General features: G+C 50.6%; 1 protein-coding gene across 2 annotated transcripts in view; it reads left to right on the top strand.

Annotated features, from left to right (window-relative positions):
• Positions 1-18102, top strand: part of RBM6 (RNA binding motif protein 6) — a 59847-nt gene extending 41745 nt beyond the window's left edge. For both annotated transcript variants that reach the window (XM_075159287.1, XM_075159288.1), the window contains 17 exons: positions 1475-1549; positions 3247-3307; positions 4378-4446; positions 5568-5819; positions 6320-6480; positions 7229-7326; positions 7824-7866; positions 8463-8523; positions 9461-9552; positions 10246-10398; positions 11483-11572; positions 12316-12405; positions 13041-13310; positions 13893-13967; positions 14556-14653; positions 15922-16033; positions 17825-18102. In XM_075159287.1, the coding sequence (XP_075015388.1) occupies positions 1475-1549; positions 3247-3307; positions 4378-4446; positions 5568-5819; positions 6320-6480; positions 7229-7326; positions 7824-7866; positions 8463-8523; positions 9461-9552; positions 10246-10398; positions 11483-11572; positions 12316-12405; positions 13041-13310; positions 13893-13967; positions 14556-14653; positions 15922-16033; positions 17825-17950 (1926 nt within the window). In that variant the 3' untranslated portion in view covers positions 17951-18102. The remainder of the gene's footprint in view (positions 1-1474; positions 1550-3246; positions 3308-4377; positions 4447-5567; positions 5820-6319; positions 6481-7228; positions 7327-7823; positions 7867-8462; positions 8524-9460; positions 9553-10245; positions 10399-11482; positions 11573-12315; positions 12406-13040; positions 13311-13892; positions 13968-14555; positions 14654-15921; positions 16034-17824) is intronic.
• The last annotated feature ends 294 nt before the right edge of the window (positions 18103-18396 follow it).

Here is an 18396-nt window from a genome sequence, read left to right as displayed (position 1 = left end):
AATGGCAAGTCCGTGCTGGAAAGCAGAGCTTGAACAGCTGGGTGGCAGAAAGGAAACCCCTGAAGTGTTCAACACACGTAGGCCTGGTAGGAAAGGACAGCCTTGGTTCACGAAAGGCAGGCTGCCGAGAGGGGAGGTGGTGGAGCCGGACCTTACAGGGCAGTGTCTTTGGTCTCCAACTTTCTCTGCTGCCTTTTTTCTTAGGGTGGTGGTACCGTTGCCGAGTGATTCCCTCCCCTGCCAAGTGATTCCCTTCCCGCCTACTTTACATATTCCCTAGCATCTCCCTCACATTCTGCACAGCAATTTATGCATGGGTGTATCGTGACTTCAGAATAATAACTCTGGGGACTTGTTTTCTCATGTTCATGGTTTGCTCTGGGGGCTCTTGCGTGACTAGGCTATTGGGTCAGAGTACCTGGGAAGCTTCTGACTCACCAGGGGTCCCCAAAATAGCTTGGGGCCGTTTACAGCTCCCTGACATCTGTCTGTACCGTCCAGCAATGGGCCAGAAGAGCGACTGCTCTCCTGGCGCTTGGGAGACCTGGGTCTGAGTCTCATTGTTGTCACCGAGTCTCATATTGTGGTATTGGGAAATACAGACTGCCTGTGCCTCCAGTGACATGAGATGTCTCACGGCTCCGTGCATTTGCAACTCGGCTTGCATCCTGCATGCCCAGGCATGGTCTGTTGTCCACAGCAGATGAGAGCCACCGGGAATCCTTGCTGCTCACTGCTTTTATAGGCTGCTCCGGGCAGGAGCTGGGGGACTTGCACCTGTGACTTCATTTCACCCTTAAATCATCTGCATTTCAGCAAAGCTCGTGGATTTGTCGGGCTCCTGACATCTCTCCAAAGCGTGATGTGTGGAGCTGAAAGCAGCGTGTCTTTGTAGGCAGGGTTGCTGCTGCACAGGTGCTCGAGGCCAGCCCCACCAAGCACTGGCTGCGGAGCCGGTAGCCTTGCCGTGTGCTGGCATACTTCCCTGAAGGAAAGCCACAGTTTCATGAGTGGCATGAAGACTAACCCAAGTATGAAAATTCTCTCACCTCGGTGGCATTTTTCCTTGTATTGCTCCTCAGATAGCTGCCTTGTGGCCAGCCTGGTGGTGGCTGGCGGGAAGGAGGCTGTCCAGCTGCCCCTTTCCAGCATGTGGACAAAGCAAGTTAAAGCAGTTTCCCTTTCTGCTCTGGTTACTCTGTCTCTGCTCTTCCTGGGAGCGGCAAAGCCTCTTCTGCCTAGTTCCTCTGGAGCTAACACGCAGCTTTGTAGCCCCGTGCTAGAGCAGGGCACAGGCAGTTTCCCTTCCACTTCCATGGCAAAGCTCCAGCTAACTGAACCGGGAGACTTTCTCCCCCTTTCACCCTGTTTCACTTGCGAAACCTTTAGGAACCAGAGCTTTAACCCCTTTCTTTGCCTCTGAGTAATCTGTGTGTGCTGGGCACCTTCGTCATTTACCCCCTTGTCTCAACAGGGAACTCTTTCGATCGGTGGCAAAGAAGTGACCCTTGAGTACACTCCGTGCCCAGAGTTTTGGCGCTGCAAACGTGTAAGTATGTGATCAGAGAGCTGTGTTGTGCTTCCCCTGCTGGCTCTCATGGCAGCGGCAGCAGAGAGGAGCGTGATACTTGCTCAGTGGCTGAAGATCCTTCAGAGTAATACCTGTCCTGAAGCTCTTGCCTCTTCTAAACTTCTGTGGTTTTCCCTGCCTTGTTTTTGGTACCACGTATGAGTGCATGTTGCTTTGGTACAGGTAGCCAGTGTTTTATGCGCAGAGCAGTTTCATCCCTATGCAGTGCGTTCCCTTTTAACATTGGGAAAATAGCGTGTGGATCCTTTGTCATTAAAAACCAAAATGAGACAGTGATTCTGCCAACCAGAATGGAACAGGCTTTCACTCTGGTTCACGTGTGTTAACCGCAAATGTCTTCACTGCCCAGGTAACCAGAGCTTTCACCAGCGTAACAGTGCAAACCACCCCTCTGTCTCACGCAGGAACCTGTCATCTAGAGTTGAGTCAAGTAAGTGCAGCAGGGAAGGAAGCATGGACATGAGTCCAGGTCCAGGCAGCAGTTAGTACAGACTGGAACTGGCCCATTTCTGGGGAGGCGCAGTTAGTTGCCCAGGGGTCAGTTTTGTTCCCATGCCCTTCCCGCGATTCTCCCAGAAGAGGCGCTTTCGGCTGCAGCAGGCTGGGGAGGAGAGCTAGAGCAAAGGGCAGGGCTGTTGCCTGCATTCCCACTGACTGCAGAGCAAGAGGTTGCAGCAGGGTGGGAGGGGATCAGTTCTGGTTAGACTCCCACCTTGACCACTGGATCACACTGGACTACAGAGACCCTCATCCAGGCTAATTGGATGCACACCAGTTGCCAGCAGAGCTGTTGCTCGGCACTTCATCTGTGCTTGCAATGCTCCAGAGATCAAGTAGAGAGAGCAGTTTCAGGCAGTGGTTTCACAATAGCTCTCAGTGCAACGAGAAGTAGCTGGAGCATGTGTCCGTACTGTTGCTGTGCACAAGCATGGCCTGAAAGAGCTTTCTTATGCCCCAGAGCGTTTGCAGGGCTTTAGTTAGAGAAAAAAAAAAATGTATGAAAGAGAAGCAATGCATTTACAAAGAGCTTGAAGAGGAAGTTAGGAATGCTGTGTTCGGAGAGAGCTGTGAAGACGGGGCACTTGGCTCTTTCCACGGTGGCTCTGGGTGGGATAACCGTCCGAGCCCGTACAGCTCTACCTCTTCTACCTCTAGCAGACACCTCTTCATTGACTCTCCCTGTGCAGCAAATTACATCAGTATCTACAGTTTAGCTCAGAGAAGGACTTTGTCACTGCTTTAGGACTGAGTTGAGATTAGCGAATACAAAGGTAACTTTGGATCCTTTGAAACAACAGGGTGGCTAGCAGTATGGTGCCTAGAGCACCGAGCTTTTTGGTCAAGCATCACTTGAGAGGGGGAAGGGTCCTCTCTCAAGGACTAGTGAAGTACCTCCATGGTGTGAGCAAATCTGTGCTCAGAAGTTGTGTGAAAATCCTGTTCCCAAGGCAATCCCAGTTGTGAGCCATGTGAGCATTTCCCTTCCATTCCAGCCAAGGCTCCTGCTGCCATTACCCATCCTGTCTCTCAAGCTCTCACTGTAACTTTTCCGTGGCTGTTACTTTCTGAGATCACTGCAGTTTGGCCTTCTGGAGTAGGTTGTACCCACTACCTTCAAAACATGACTTCCTCACGCTGTCCATCTTCCATTGCAGTGTAAGGTGTGTACTGTGGGCTACAGATCTTCCTGCTCCTATTGCAAGCTCCCAAGAGATGGTGAGTATATCTGGTCCCCCCGTGTTTGGTCGGTTAAAAGTTTCATCTGCCCTAACAAGTAAGTTTCTCTTCTGGCTTCCCTCTTGGTGGACTAGCTGAGCACTGTGTAGGAGAATTATTAGTTGTGCTTCCTTTAGACCCTTCTCCCGATCCACAGTAAAGATGATGCATGCAGATATGTTGCTACCAGGTTCTCTGTTCTTGTGAGGCTTGGAGGAGAGGCATCTTACTGCACAAGGCCTTCCCTTCCTATTGCTTTGGCATTTGTCCTTCCTCCACGGAATTACAGGTTGTGTCTCCTCTAGGACAGTGAGCTAGTACTGCTGGCCGTAGGTGAGATGGCTTCCCCTCAACCCACCTTCCTCGGGAGATGCAGCTGCATGTTTTTAGTGTTACTCTTTTGAGGCTCTCGGATTAGAGGTGAATCCAGGACTTGAATCGCTGAACTGACCTTGCTGACAGTAAGAAGTGCATGGAGAGGAGTTCTGCTTCTCCTCGCCCCACCAACACCTTTGCTTTTCTGGGTGGGAGGATGTGAGAGCCAAAACACACTCCCTTGAGGAACTGATTTCTTTGGGACGAGAAGGTATTCCAGGCACTCTGTAAGCTTTGACTCTGTATCTTTGAGCAGACTTCTGATGTTTTGCATTTCTTACCCGCGTACCCCAGGCAGAAGGGCATTAAAATAACTGCTGATGCAGAACTCTATTTACTGAAGCACTGTCCCCATGCTTTCCTTGCACTGTGGCTCCTCCATCAGCGTTATGAAGACAAAATCCGCATAGCTGGCCCAACGCAACTGTGGATTGTAATAAAACTGCTGAGGAGCAAATTAAACAGAGCCTTTAAGATGCTGTGAGGACAGATTGTGGTGCATGCTTCTTACTGACCTGGTTTTCTTGATTGTGAGAACATGTGCAAAAAGGTAACCTCTCTGACTGTCCTTTAATTGCTGGGTGAAACAAAACAACTCTCTAGGCATATACAGACGTTACTGCAGCTTTGCATGAGTTCTTGCGTGCTTTGTGACTGATGGTCTTGAAATGGATTTTAATGTGCCTCTCTTACAGGGAGCAAAGCAGGCCCAGAGTCCAGAGGTGGTTCTGAAGGAGAGGATGCATCAGCTGAGCAAGAATTCAGTAAGAGAATTGCTCTCCCCATGTCCGGGGTCGTGCTCATGTCTGTGTGACTCGCATGGGCAGTTTTCACAGCTGCATGTGCAGACTGGTTTCATATGCAAATTTTACAATAGGTTCTGGTCATGAAACGTAGGTAAAACTCTGCACGCTGCAAACTGCAGACAAATTAGTACGCCTGTTCAACATGAGCTGTGCTGACAGCCAAGCAAGTTGGTGTGCAGCTTTCCCAACATTTAGGTGGAAAATGGTCGTGTGTTCTGCCATGCTGCCCACTGCCCAAACACAACGAGAGTGGGGAGGTGCTCTGGGAGACATTAAAGAGTGAAGCTTCACTGTGCCAGGTCTTGCACTCTCACTTCTTTCTCTTTGTGGGAAGAGGCTTCAGCAGCAGGTACAGGGCTGGTGATGTCTGACTTTGCAGCCCCACAGGTTTGGCTTCCCTTTCCAACAGCTTTAGAATCTCAGGTAGAGATCTCTTTTGAAGTGAAGCCAGATGCTTCAGAGGCCTTCAAGCACAGAAACTTGATGGGATTTATCTTCTCTGTATTGCATAGCTAGGCTGGGGGGCAGGGTGTTTCCACATAGTATCTGCCTCATCTGAGGTAAGTGGGCACCTGGTAAAATCAGTGATTGTATTATGATGCATTTCACTTAGTGATTATAGGGTTCTGCACCCAGTTTTCCTCTAGCATAGAGATAGGGTGACAGTTGCTCGCTGGTATTGCTCAGCTATGGGTGTTCAAGAATACATCAGGCATAGTAAGGATATCACTGCCATGTAGATTGTCCTGGACGTGAGTGGAACATACCCAAAACCGTCCCTGATTAACGTTTGCCCAGGCAAGAGCCAATCCTAAAAGGAAGCCAGAAGGGCTCTTGTCTCTGACAGGAGAGGTCAGGTAAAGGAGCCCAACATGAAACATGGCAATGGAAGGATGAGCAGTATCTAGCTTGTCCTTTACACAGCTTGTGTCTGCAGACTGTTAAGACAGGGAATATGCAAAGGGCAGAACAGGTTGGCCTTTTATAAGGGGCGCTGCTGCAGTGGCCAGAAAATAGCAGAAGAAAAATACATGCTGAAACACTGTATGTGGAACCAGTCCATTTCTCCTCTCTAACAGCAGAGACAAAGCTTGAAAAACCTGAGCAAGAGTTGTCAGGACAACCAGGATCTCCAAAGCAGCCTCTCCAGCCCTCGGTTCCAGCTCCGCAGCAGGAGTGCCAGCCTGAGGAACAGGAGCCAAGGAAGAGAGATGAAGGGAGAGAGCGGCGGCCCTCACAGGAGAAGAGAAGGGACATGGAGCGGCACCAGGAGCTGCCTTCTCAGAGAGAAGCAGAGGAAGCCACACCACAGGATGGTGGAGGAAGCAGAAGTGAGTGGCACAGGGCCCGATTTTGGATTCCTCTTGCTTGCGAGTGCATCGTCTTGCTTACATGAGGCCATCAGCAGAAAGGGCAGCATTCCACTAAAACCGCTGGAGGCTGTTTCTATGCTGTGCAAATCATGGCGTCAAGTAACGGTGGGCTGTCCAGCTCCAAAGGTGCTGGCGAATTGCAGGGCAAGCTGGCTTCAGGATGTTACAGTTAACTTAGCAGCAAAAGTCTCTTTGGCCTGGGCTGAGCTCCTCTGAGGAGGGGCCTACTTTCTGCTCTGTTTTCTGGGAAGGAAAGGTTAGCAATTGGAGGTGGTACTCTGAGCATCTTGCAAAGTGGAGAGGAAAAAAGCGATAGCTTCCAGACTCAACTGCAAGAAGCTGTGCTGTTGCTTTGAGTGGGTTTAGTTTTACCTGTGCTGTCACAATAAACTTAGATCTGAATTATCTTTTTTTACCACTTTTTCTTTCCTGGCCACCTCCCTCATTGTGCTTCACAGCAATTATGCTGAAGCGTATTACTCGATTCACCCCACCAGAAGTGATTGTGGGGCTCCTGGCCCCGTATGTGCGTCTCTCCACATCCAGCGTGCGCATCATGAAGAACAAGGCTGGCCGGATGGGGCAGACCTATGGCTTCATTGAACTGGATTCACATGCTGTAAGTAGTTTCCTGCTTTCACATGCTCCCCCTGTTGGCATCTATAGTCTGTAGAAGTAGGGAAACCACAGGAATATAAGAAATAGTTGTACTTGTGAGGCAGCTGTCCTGGAGTGAGTCCTCTCTTCTGCTTGTCTGGCTAGGTACGGGAAATATCTGATACAGCTGTTGCACTCTGGCTTGAGGAGCCAAAGATTGTCTGTTGTCACAAAGTGTGATGCTGAGTGAGTTTCTTGCCTCAATACATTTCTGTGTAGACCCTCCTAAACTTGAACACCTCTTGCAAACAGATACTTTGTTTGTAGAGAACTTGAATTCAATGGTTTCTGTCTGCAGAAGGCAAGAATCTTAATTAACAGACAGTCTCACGTTGGAGGGTTCACATTTTCTGGTTCTGGGTGACTCCCAGACTCCATAACTGTGCTTTGGCATTGGTCCAGAGGGTGTTCACCAAAACTCTTTGGGGCAACAGCAGCCACGGTTCTGCATTGTCTAGCAGCCCTAGGAGAATATAGTCCCTAGCTGGCTGCTGAAAACGGTCATAGGACAAACAGAGAACCTAACAACGCATTTATCCTTTTTGTCGTCTCCTAAATACCTTTCACTAATATTTAGACACAAGTGTTGTGTTTCCTGTCCTACTATGGTCATCATGTAAGCACAAAGCCTTCCTTTCAGGCAGACTGGATCTGGGAAACGGGCTTGTGTTTCCTTCTCATGGACGTGAAATTCTCCTTTCCTTTTACAGGAGGCACTGAGGTTGCTAAAGATACTGCAGAATCTGGATCCCCCTATCTGCATTGATGGACGCACGGTGGAAGTGAATCTTGCTACAGGGAGGAGAAGGTATAGACAGATGGGGCAGTAGGGTTGTCCTTTGCGTGATGTGCTGCGAAGCTAGAGCTGTCTCGTCAGACCAGGTGCTTAAAGGTTGGCATGTGAATTAGCACAGATGTTCCTACAACCTAAAAATATGTTGGAGAGCTGAAGGCATCGGAGCTAGAAGAAGCTTCAGTGATTGAGCAGTATGGGATTAATCGTCATATTGCATGGCCTCTTCTTGTTGTCCAGCCATCAAATCCCATTGTGAGGGAATTAATGGGTTCAGCTTTTTAAAAAGCAGTTGGAGAGATTCATCTTTGCAGACACAGCAGAGAGTGTGATTGTAACTCTTGTGGGGACAGCGATCTGCAAAGGCTCTCTGCCTCCTGGGATGGACACAATCCAACATGTGGCCAGCAAAGATGGTCCTTCTGCATTTATTGGTCCTGCTGATCATTTTGAGTATACTGAGGTTAATGTGAAGCCAGATTGACATTAACCTGTAACCTTTATCTCAACAGGAATGACTATGGGGAGCACGGTGATAATTCCTACTATGGCCCGGTAGGTCTGCACAGCTTCCCTGCAGGTAGCCAGAAAGGGAGGGAGCACCGGGGGTGATAGGCCTGACTTTGTTTGGCTTTTTCCCTTTGGGCTGCTGAAAATTCAACATGTTTGAAGATGGGATGATAATGCTCAAGTGTGCTCTTCACTGCTACTGTGCCCCTAATGCTGTTTATGATGTGCATGGAAGTGCAAGTCAGCGTGCAGATGCTACTTGAGGGAGTTCTGGGCTGGATTACTCTATACCACGCTTTTACAGAGTGACTGAACTGATGACTGATCTTGGTTCCCGGAGTGAATGTCTCTTCTCTAGTGCTTGTTACTAGATTACAGGAATCTTCCTGTACTGAATGGGCTGGAGGCTTCGATACGGATTGCCCTGAGCACCTCATTTAAAGATTTGTGGAAGCTACAGAGGTGTTCTGCTTTGCAACACTCTCCGTTGCTCTGTAGATGAAAAGCTGTGTCTGCTTGTGCCTTATTTAGGGTAGCTAAATGAGCTGTTTTCCTGAACGTTGGGCCTGTGAGAGGGAGGAGAAGCAGTATGACGTTTGTCAAAGAGTCTCTGATCTGTTTGTGTTGTTCACTTACTCCAGGGCAGAAGGGGCATGAGAGACAGGAGGGGCGGCGAATCACAGAGACGCACCAGAGCACAGTGTAAGTTAAGCTCTGCCTCACTCCTACTGTGGAGACTTTTCTTCCTTAAAAGGGCACTGACATGTAGAACTCAGCCCAAAAATATTTTTAAAGGCTAAGAGTAGGTTTGTTTGCTACACCCACTTCTGAGTTCCTTTGCCAACTTTGTTTAGTCACATTTTCCTATCTGATGATGTGTTTCTCTCTACTCTTACTGTGCAAAACTACATGCAGATAAAGGAAACTTACTGTGTGCTTTTTCTTGTTGTGGTAAACTGATGGGATAAAATCAGCCTGGCAATTACTAGATGAGACGGAAGAAAATACACTTTATGCAGCAGTGCCAGTAGCTGGAAGAACACTTCTGATCGTTTTACTAACTTATATGTAGTACCACCGAGCTCTGTCTAATAACACTTTGGAAATGAGAAGCATTCCTCGCATTACGGGCCTACCCTTAAGGCCTTTGGCTTTTCCTGTAGAAACAGTTTGCTCGCCTTTCTTGTCGGGAGCTTTCATGCACCCACAGGGCTGAAGGGATGTGGGAAGCGTCATCACTTTAAAGAGGAGACTGAAAGAGTACAGATCTTCCTTGTTCACAGGGGTGGGTGGACACAGAGCCTGGTAGTCATTACCCCATTCTTAGGGAAATTACCGAGTTTCGTATCTTTGTCCGGTCAAGTGTTGTGGTCTGGTGATCTCAGCACAGCCCCTGTAAGTGTGTTTTGATGTGGAAGTTTTGCCAGAGTCCTAAAACAGAAGAATTGTGAAAACCTATTTCCCTTTTTACTCCTTAAAGAAAAGATGATGTAGGTCGAGTGATGTGAGGATACTCGTACCTCTCTTGCCAGGAGAGAAAAATTCTTCTTCCCCACTCTTGGTCCTTTCACCAATGTAATATTTGCTCATGCTTTTGCGTTTGTAAAAGATTGTGGTTAACTCTTGTCTCTCTGTTCAGCTCCATCAGATGTGTCCACATACATTTATGATCCTGAAACTGGGAATTACTACGATCCCATAGCTGGGACGTACTATGACCCCAGGACTCAGGTGAGTGTGTGGGAAGGAAGCTTTACACACAGTACGTTCCTACAAACTGCCCTTCTCTGGAGAGATTTTGCAGCCAGATCCTGAAGACAGGCTAGCATGGGACAGCATAGAGGTGGCTTTGTTTCTCTTACTCAGTCCTCTGACCTGTATAAAAGGGATGCACGTTCCAAAATATCAAGTTAGTGAGAGGCTAGGAACCCATTAGCTGTGTGTTGAACCAGTTCCTGTAGCTGCCTCTTTGGCCTCTGAAGCCCTGCTGGTCTTCTCTTCATTGAGTAGACTTACGGACAGAGCATTCTTGCTAGATTTTACTGAAGACGTGATACGTGACTGTATTAAAAGATGGACAGCAGAGCTCTGTTTTCATCTGTGGTCTCTTTGCTCCCCGACCCCAGCCAGCAATAGTTACAAGGATGCCAAAAAAGAGCCATCAGCAGAGGTTCTCTGGGACTGTCATCTTGTTTTCATGATACTGGAGATGTCCAAGTTTTGGGTGAGCAGGGTAGTGCTCCGATGACCTGGCTGTGGGAGACTGTCTTCTGCCCCAGCAAAGTTCTGAAGCCTTTGCCCTCAGCTGTCGGAGGCTCTGCATTCCCTTCTTACTGTGCTGGTCTCCCCAGCCCAATAAGGACAATAAGCCCAATAAGAAGATTGCAGGGGTTTGGCTAAGTCTGTTCCAAATGCGTCTTTCAGAGAGAAGTCACAATAGACCGAGAAGCCTGCTCATCGCCTACAGAGAGCAGAAGGCGGCGGCATGGAAGCCAAGAGCGGACGAATGAAAGGAAGGAGCCGCACAGCAGGGACAATAGGGACAAAAAGGAGAAAGGGAAAAATACTTCTGCTAAGGTAAATCCCTCCAGGTGTCAGAACGATCAGAGATCTGGGGCCAGGAGGCTGAGCTAAGAGAGGTTAGAAAATAGAGAGTAATATATAGAGGATTCAAAAAGGGAGGGACAGTGAGAGAAAACGATGAAATACATGGGGTCACCAGCAGGCCAGGAACGTGGTTGCTGTCTGGCCAGGTGGGACTAAGTTCCTGAAATTTTTCTCTTGTGACATTAAGTCAGGGCTTCTCATCCCTTCTTTATGATAAAGGATTCAGAAACATCCAGGTAACCGAGACACACATTTCACTCACACTGCTGAAAGCACCCAGCTATTGTAACAGAGCCAACAGAAAAATAGCAGAGATGTTTAAACACACCAAGTCAGATAATAACGGAGATTCAGCTCTCCCCTAACCGCATTTCCTGCCCCCTTCAAACATCACAGACAGGCAGGAAGATGAGGCAGGCGGTGCAGATGGACTGCAAGGGTGAACTGAGATCGAATGCAGATAGGAGTCTGTGACGGACATCCTGTGCAGTCCCTCCCGGAGTCCAGCCCCGGTCCTGGGGCAGGGCCCGTCAGTGCTGCTCCCAGTGAGCAAACGCTGTCTCCCCAACGTGGGGAGCTGCTGGTCGGGAGTAGCTGTCCAAAGCGATGTCTGTGCATGGGTGCTTGGAGCAGGATCTTCCACAACAGTGCTGTGATACTGACTGCGCCCGAGGAATGCCAGGAGAGTTGGTAGAAGTGATTGAGCCACGAATGCAGAAACTTTGTTTTCCTCCTTGCCTGTGGCTCTGGATACGCTCTGTGGCATGGCCAGTCCTGGGCAGTTGGGACCTGAGGGGTGTAATTGTCTCTGATATTGATACCAAGCCAGCCAAGGAGTCTCATCTGGTATGGAGGATGCCTGCTTTCAAGGGCACTGACCTAGGAGAAACATGGTGGTGTCTGGAGGATGAAAGCATCTCCAGTAGAAATCCTGCCGTCATTTTTCCCGGCTGCCTGGTTTCCGTGGATGCTCAGAGGTGGCTTTCCGGCTGTTCTGTGCACTTTTGGACCCCTGTGCTGCTGATGTTCTAATGCCCAATCTTGCGTCTTTCAGAATGAGCCTGGAGAGGAGAGGTTCTTCACAGAAGACGTCTTCAAAAAGCCATTGCCTCCCTCTGTGAAAAAGGATGAGGGTGCAGGCCTGGTAAGATGTTGCATAGCACTTGTCTTTCCCCAGTCAAGCATGAGTAGCTAATGAACTGCGAAACTAGAACATGTCTAGGGCTTCAGACCAGTTCTCTGTAAAGCATGTAGATGTGAAGCTTCACCCCAGCCTACTCTTTGTGCTGCTGAGCGTACAAGTGAGCATCAGAGTCTCATCCTGTTGCAGTGCTGGGTGACTGCGGTCTCTCATGTTCTCTGTCCAGTATAAGGAAGGTCCTAGAAACACCACCAAGCTGGTTGAGCCTAGCCACGTTGTTGTCATTTCTCCTCCCCGTCTATAGTACTTGTGCTTTGTCTCATCTCTCACAGGCAAGCAGGACTGTAACTCTTCCTGGAGTGGTGGGTTTCTCTGCTCCCGTGCTGGCTGGCTGTGGGGGTGGCTTTGCACCACACACAGAGGGGTCTAAATGTGACCTGGCCCAGTCCCACTCCATCACTGCTCTGAGACACGGCTGGGGCCGCTGTCAGCATCACAGTCCAGCAGAGTGAGAGTGGAGCAGGCTGGGACAGCATGGTGAGCTGCTGCAGCCGTCCCAGAAACCAAGGGCATAGCTCCAGGAGAGCTATGAATTTCCCAGAGTGGGAATGTCTCCCACCAAGAACACCACCTCATTTCTGCCTCCTGCCCGGTTTCCTTGGAGGCCTGTTTAAATGGGTGCTTAGCTGTTGGGTGCACTGCGTCTATGCAATGGCAATCTTAACACCTGATCTTGACTGTTTTAGAATGAGACTGGAGAGGAGAAGTTCTCTGCAGAAGATGTCTTTAAAAAACCATTACCTCCCTCGGTGAAAAAGGATGAGAGTGCAGCCCCGGTGAGTGTCTCCATAGGACGGGGTTTTGCCTTGTTCGAGGCTCGGTAAAGGACTAAGGAGGCTCACCAAAGCCTGGCTGTGACCTTGGATGGCAGAGGTGCCAGCTTCTCATGCCAGAGGAGGGAACATTGGAGATGAAATCGCGAAGGCAGTTTGTTTTATAACTCTGAGCTTGTTTGCAGGCTTCTAGCATGGGGAAATTTAATACCTGCATTTAAGCAGGGTCTCCTCACTCAAGCAGTCCTCAGGCATAAAACTCTTCCAGCTGCCTCCAGACTGAGGAAGGCCAAACCTCACTCATCTCCATTGCTAGAGGAAGTGACTGACAGCAGCTCCTTGCCAAATAGCCGCTGCTTCAGTCAGCTGCTTGTGCTTGGGTGTGTGGCAGATTGGGAAAGCCTGGCACCGAAGCACAGCCTGTCTAGAGAACTGAAGGGCTCCTACCCCGTGGTGTTCAAATGCTGGCCAGCCAGCTTCTTTCCATTCCCTGCCCCTGCTGCCGGGACGCTGCTCTCTGGCTCTTGGGCTGGAACAGAGATGGAAGTCACGGGGAGATTGGTTGGGGAAGCAGAGCCCCGCATGGCAGGGCAAGCTCGATGCTGCAAATTGTCACACTTCTCTGCCTCTTCCCTCAGCCCAAGGTGGTGAACCCTCTGATAGGACTTCTGGGAGAGTATGGAGGAGACAGTGACAATGAAGAGGAGGAGGAAGAGGAGGAGCAGCCACAGGCACAGTGGCTGCCGCCTCCCCACCCACCAGCACAACGCGAGGAGCAGCCAAGGAAGGCCAAGGCCAGCGACGACAAGCTGACCGACTGGAACAAGCTGGCCTGCTTGCTGTGCAGGAGGCAGTTTCCCAACAAGGAAGTGCTCATCAAGCACCAGCAGCTTTCCAACTTGCACAAGGTACGGGGGAGCTGGTGGCTGGGGGGCTGCGTGTGTGCTGCAAGCTGCCTTTGGCTCAACAGCTTTGTGATCTGCAGGGAAAAATGCGACGGTTGGGTGGGAAGAGCTGTGCTGAGTTTGACACAGTAGCAGGCAAAGTTCCCGTCAAAGCTCTGTTCAAAGCATTGTGTGAGCTGCTTGCTCCTGCCGCGGGAGTGCTGTGACATCGAGGTGTGACTTTTTAAGCTGTAGTGAGATAGCTCGGGCTTGGGGAGGGTGGGGTGCTGGCACACACGAGTGTGACAGCAGTAAGAACTTAGCACATGCCTCCCCATGTTCTGCGCTGCCTTTGAGCTCTTGCTTCTAGGCGGGCCAAACTGCACGCAGGTTAAAATAGGACTGGTTGCCTTCCTTACTGTGGAGAGGAAGGGCTCCTGGCCTCTGTGGGGGAGCAGGTATTCTGGGCTGCAAGAGAAGCTGTCGCATCTGGTATAGTGCAGGTGCAAGAGCGTGCTGCTTTACCTGTGCTCCTTATGGGTGGAGCAAATGGCCCTGACAGCTTGTATCCTCTGCTGACACTGGCTTCTGTTTTCCTCCTTCCAGCAAAACCTGGAGATACATATGAAGATCAAACGATCTGAGCAAGAACTGGCATATTTGGAGAAGAGAGAGCGTGAGGTGGGTCTGCAGCGGTGGGCAGACTTCTATTTGTGGACCTGCACTAGGGGGGTGTTGGTCCCAGGCAGACCCTCCGCTTACGCACCTGTATCTGCAGCCTGGGCATCAAATGCCTCCCAAAGAGTCTTAGACGGAGCTGTGGGCACACTCTGCATTTGGACCTGTAGATAGTGCTGTGACTTCTAAGAGGAGGTCTCCCTCCTCCCAGAGGGATCTGAATGTGGTTTTGTTGCCCTGCAAGCCAGCGTTGGGCTCTGGGCTAAGTGGGACCCAGATTTCCATCTAAAACTGATGCAGTGTATGGGCTGCTGCTGCCTGGCCAGAAATGGGAGAGTTGTAACTGTTTGTTGCTCGGAAGGTAGCAGAGCTGCTCCTGGTGCTGTAGCTGGAAGGTTGCAACCATGGGTCAGCCCATCAGGACAGAATAAGCTTGGATTGTGGGTCCTAAAAACATCCAGGGTTTGTGGGTTCCCAGGACACATTTCCAGCCAGCTGAGGATGAGATGAGACCTGACTGCAGAGCAGTCTCCTGTGGAGTGTTGAATCCTTTGTAGCCCCCGTACTTACGTTGTTCTTTCTGTTATGAAGGGGAGATACAAAGACAAAGGAAATGACCGGAGAGAGAAATTCCAGCAGATGGATTCACCAGAGAGGAAACGACTCAGATACGATCGGGACTCAGAGAGGTAATGGCTGCTCTTGGTTAGATCTCCTTGGGGCTGCTGATGCCAGGATGGCACGTGTGCTGCTGGCACACCAAGGCCAGGAATCGGCTGGTGGGGTAGATCTGCAAGAGCCAGACGGGCTGTGATTCCTGTGGGTAGAGTTCCCCGAAGTGTGAGCCTGTTGTGCTGCAGGACTTCTCAGAGAGGGCAGGAGAGGGCCAGGGGTGTGTAATGCAGGGGTGGAAACGAGGATTTAGGGGAAAGCAGAGACAGGCTGCGTGGTGCTGGAGGGGTGAGATGTGGGGTTTGAGCGTGCCTGGCCAGGCACAGGGAGCAGAATGCAGCCTGTTCCCATCCACCTCATCCTTAAGGCACTTGCTGTCCTCCTGTCCTGGCATCTAGCCATCGAAAGAAAGAGCAAAGCTGTGTTTCATCTGTTCCACTGACTCAGAGCAACGCTAGGAGCTGTTTCCATCTCATTCAGAGTAGGTGGAGGAAGAAAGTGCGTGCTGTGCGGAGCTCTCGAAAGGCCTGCCTGCTGCAAGCTCGCGTGTTCCAGTGGGCTGAGGAACTGCTAGGCTTGTGTTGAAGACAAAACCGGTTATGTGCCTGTTGCCTTCTGGTACAGCACCCCAGAAGGAGACCTTTCCTCCATGTCTTGCAGTTTAAAAATCCACATCTTCTCTTCCCTCTGTTTTCCTGGAATAGCTGTGGATAAACTAAAGCAGTTTGTGTGCAGTGTCATCAGCAGCCAGAAAGTAGAACTTGCCTGAAGGAAGCTATTTTTGTGCTGACCAGTTTTCAAAACTATGGGTTTTGGTTAATGGTCTTGGATGAGTAATGACCAGGTGGGAGAAAGGGTGTCCGAATCAACACTGCATCTATTCAGCTCAATGACCACAGCACTAGGAGGAAAGAAAGATCTAACAGAGCAGCAGGAAGTAGACTTCACTTTCTTGCTATTGCTAAAATTCAGATTAAGAAATGCAAGCACAGAACACTCCTGGCTTGCTTGTACCATAAATATTTTGAAGCCTGAGCTCATTTCCTGTGCCCTGGTGTATTTTCCCCTGAGGTGGGACAAGAAGTTACGCGGTCAAAGGTGTCTGAGCCCCGCACACAGAATCCACCGTGTTGGTTTCCTTGGGCGGTGTGCTTCTTGCAAGCAACTTGGGTATCCCTCAGGAGAAGTTGGAATGTCAACGAAGGAGCTATTAGCAGAGCTAAAAATCCCTGGCATGTGTTCGAAGCATTGCAAAACTGGACAATTGATTCTGCCTCTTTTGCAGTGACTATGACCCAAGGATTGATAGTAACAACAAAGGGAATCGAATGTTGCAGTCCACGGGGTGGAAGAAAGGCTTCGGCCACAACCAGCAGGGCACAACATCACCAATGGAGGTGAGTCTTCCCTTCCTTTCCGAACACATCCCTGTCCTGCAGCCGGTAATGTCTCCCAAGACAGCTGGAGGGAGTTCCTAGCCGGAACAAGAGTCAGGCTGCAAGTCTCGGCGCCCACTTGATGGAATAATATGCGTGTGCTGATTAACTTTGCAGGCTAGGAGGGGCTGCAAGTATGTTGGCAGTAGAAGGAGGTTAGAATTTATATGGATCTGAAGGGGCTGAGAATAGAGTAACAGCGAGTAGGGAGGGTGTGAGCGTCTGATTAACACCTGCCCAAAGCCAGGCTGAGGTTTGAGCAGGTCACCAGCTCAGTGCTCTGCAGCCACAAGAGCTGGGGGAGAAGGTGAACCTCCTCCGGGGAGGTGTGAGCATAGCCAAAGCCACAGGGCACGTGATACTATTTGTCTACTCTGCCTGTGAGGCTCTCGCTGCCGTTCTGGACTCTGGACTTCGGAAGGGAATGCCAGGGTACGTCGTCTGATGAGGAGCAGAGTCCCCATCAGCAGAGGGCTTCAGGGATAGGCAGGGCTGGGTAGATCCTGCCCTCTGGGACAGGCTGGTCTCTCAGTGGACCTTAATTTGCCGGAGAGGGTTTATCTGGCAAGCGGCCTGGGGCAGGGACTGCTCTCCCTCGCTCAGGGGCACGTGAGCAGCACCATGCCCTTGCGGCTGCGGTTGCTCAACGCGGCGGGTTTGTCGCCTGGCTGCCTCGCTGCCGTGGTGTCAGCGCTTCGCCGAGGGGCAGGCAACTTGCAGCGCAGCTCACGTTGTGACATTCAGCTGGCAGTCGAGTATATCATTAACGGCAAATATTTGAGGCTTCGTGACGTGTGTTTGCTTGAGCCCACGCACACAAGGCAAGATTCCCTCTTCGGTTCAGACAGCAGGAACCGGCCCCAGCTGTTGCTCAGTCCTCGTGGAGAGTTTCCTGTGGCCATAAAGCGGGCTTTGTCGAAGAGCCAGCTCCAGCGATGCGCTCTGGGAGGTCTGACCTCCGATCAGAGCTCCCTGGACCGGATGGGGGAGCTGGGCAAAGCACAGCCCTCGTACAATTCCTATAAAGGCCTCCCAAAAGAGCCCTAGAGATGTGCTTTCTTCCCTCTTCCAAGTCATGCTGGGCAAAGCCATGTGCCCACTTCAGCCCCGCAGGACTTTGATCTATTGGCCTAATTGATCACATCGCTGATATTCAGAAAAGTCGGACTTAAAAGCAAAGAGAAACTTTCAGCCTTGGGCCTGCTCTCCTGGGCTAACTCTAGGCAGGTATTACTGAATAATTCAGACGCTGGCTGCAAAAGCCAGTCGTTAAAAACTGATTGAAATTCAAAGTGAGCTACCAGAGCCCATGGGAACTCTGTTAGAGGAGAGAACAGCGGAGCTTGCGCAAATGCAGGCTAACTGCGAGCAGCTCCCCGGGAGCCCAGCTCTCTTGCTGCACTTTCCTTTGCTCTGTTTCGATCCTCGCTCACACTCGGCTGCCTCTCGTCTGCCAGCGCTGCCTGTTTTGGCTGCCCGCTCCCACCCCGCCGTATGCTGGTGTTGGTCTCCGCAGCCGATCCCTGCGGTTTGATTCTCACCGGGCATTTGCTGGCTGTGTTTTTGTTGCCCGCAAAGGACCAACGGTTTCTCCTGAACAGCTTTTGGAGGAACACAGTGCAGTTGCTGTTCCTCCTCGCCTGGATCCACGCGGGAGCAATCAGCTGTCCTGAAGCAGCCCAGGGAAGCTTTCTCTTCATGGGCAGCCGGCGAAGAGGAGAAATCACTAACACAAGCTGTGTCTGTTTTCAGGCAGAAAATCGGAAGAAGGGCCCTGGGCTGGGGGCCCAAGGGAAGCCCAGCAAGAGGCAGTCCAACGAGACCTACCGCGACGCCGTCAGGAGAGTCATGTTTGCCCGCTATAAGGAACTTGAGTGAATGGTGGAGAAAACCCCAAGCCTGTCTCTCTCCATCTCTTTCTCTCTGTGTTATGTTCTCTTGGGGGTTTGGTCTTTTTTTTTTTTTTTTTTTTTGGAATTGTTACAGGTTTTGCTGCTAGAATTTTTTTTAATAAAACTGAAAATTTGTCAGTGCTTGTCTCTTGCCTAAAATGGCATGTTTTAAAAGCACGGGATGCTTTGGAAGATTCCCATCGTGTTGTGCTCTCTGCTGATGAGGTCCCTGGGGCTTGTGGCCGTATCAGTGGGGCTGGGTCAGTGGTCACTGTCCTGCGGGGCGTTCCCTGCCAGCTCGGGAACAGATGCTCCTGGTGCCGTGGACTCGTGGGTCAGGATGTCACCTGGCAGCAGGGGACAGCCCCAAGGCCTGGGAGGAATTCAGGAGCAGGAGCGACCTGTGTGGGATTCATCCTGTTAGCAAGGCTG

Source organism: Calonectris borealis, chromosome 10 (genome assembly GCF_964195595.1).
Source record: "Calonectris borealis chromosome 10, bCalBor7.hap1.2, whole genome shotgun sequence".
Classification (NCBI taxonomy): domain Eukaryota; kingdom Metazoa; phylum Chordata; class Aves; order Procellariiformes; family Procellariidae; genus Calonectris; species Calonectris borealis.
Note: the sequence above shows the minus strand (reverse complement) of the source record. Positions and strands in the feature narration are given on the sequence as shown.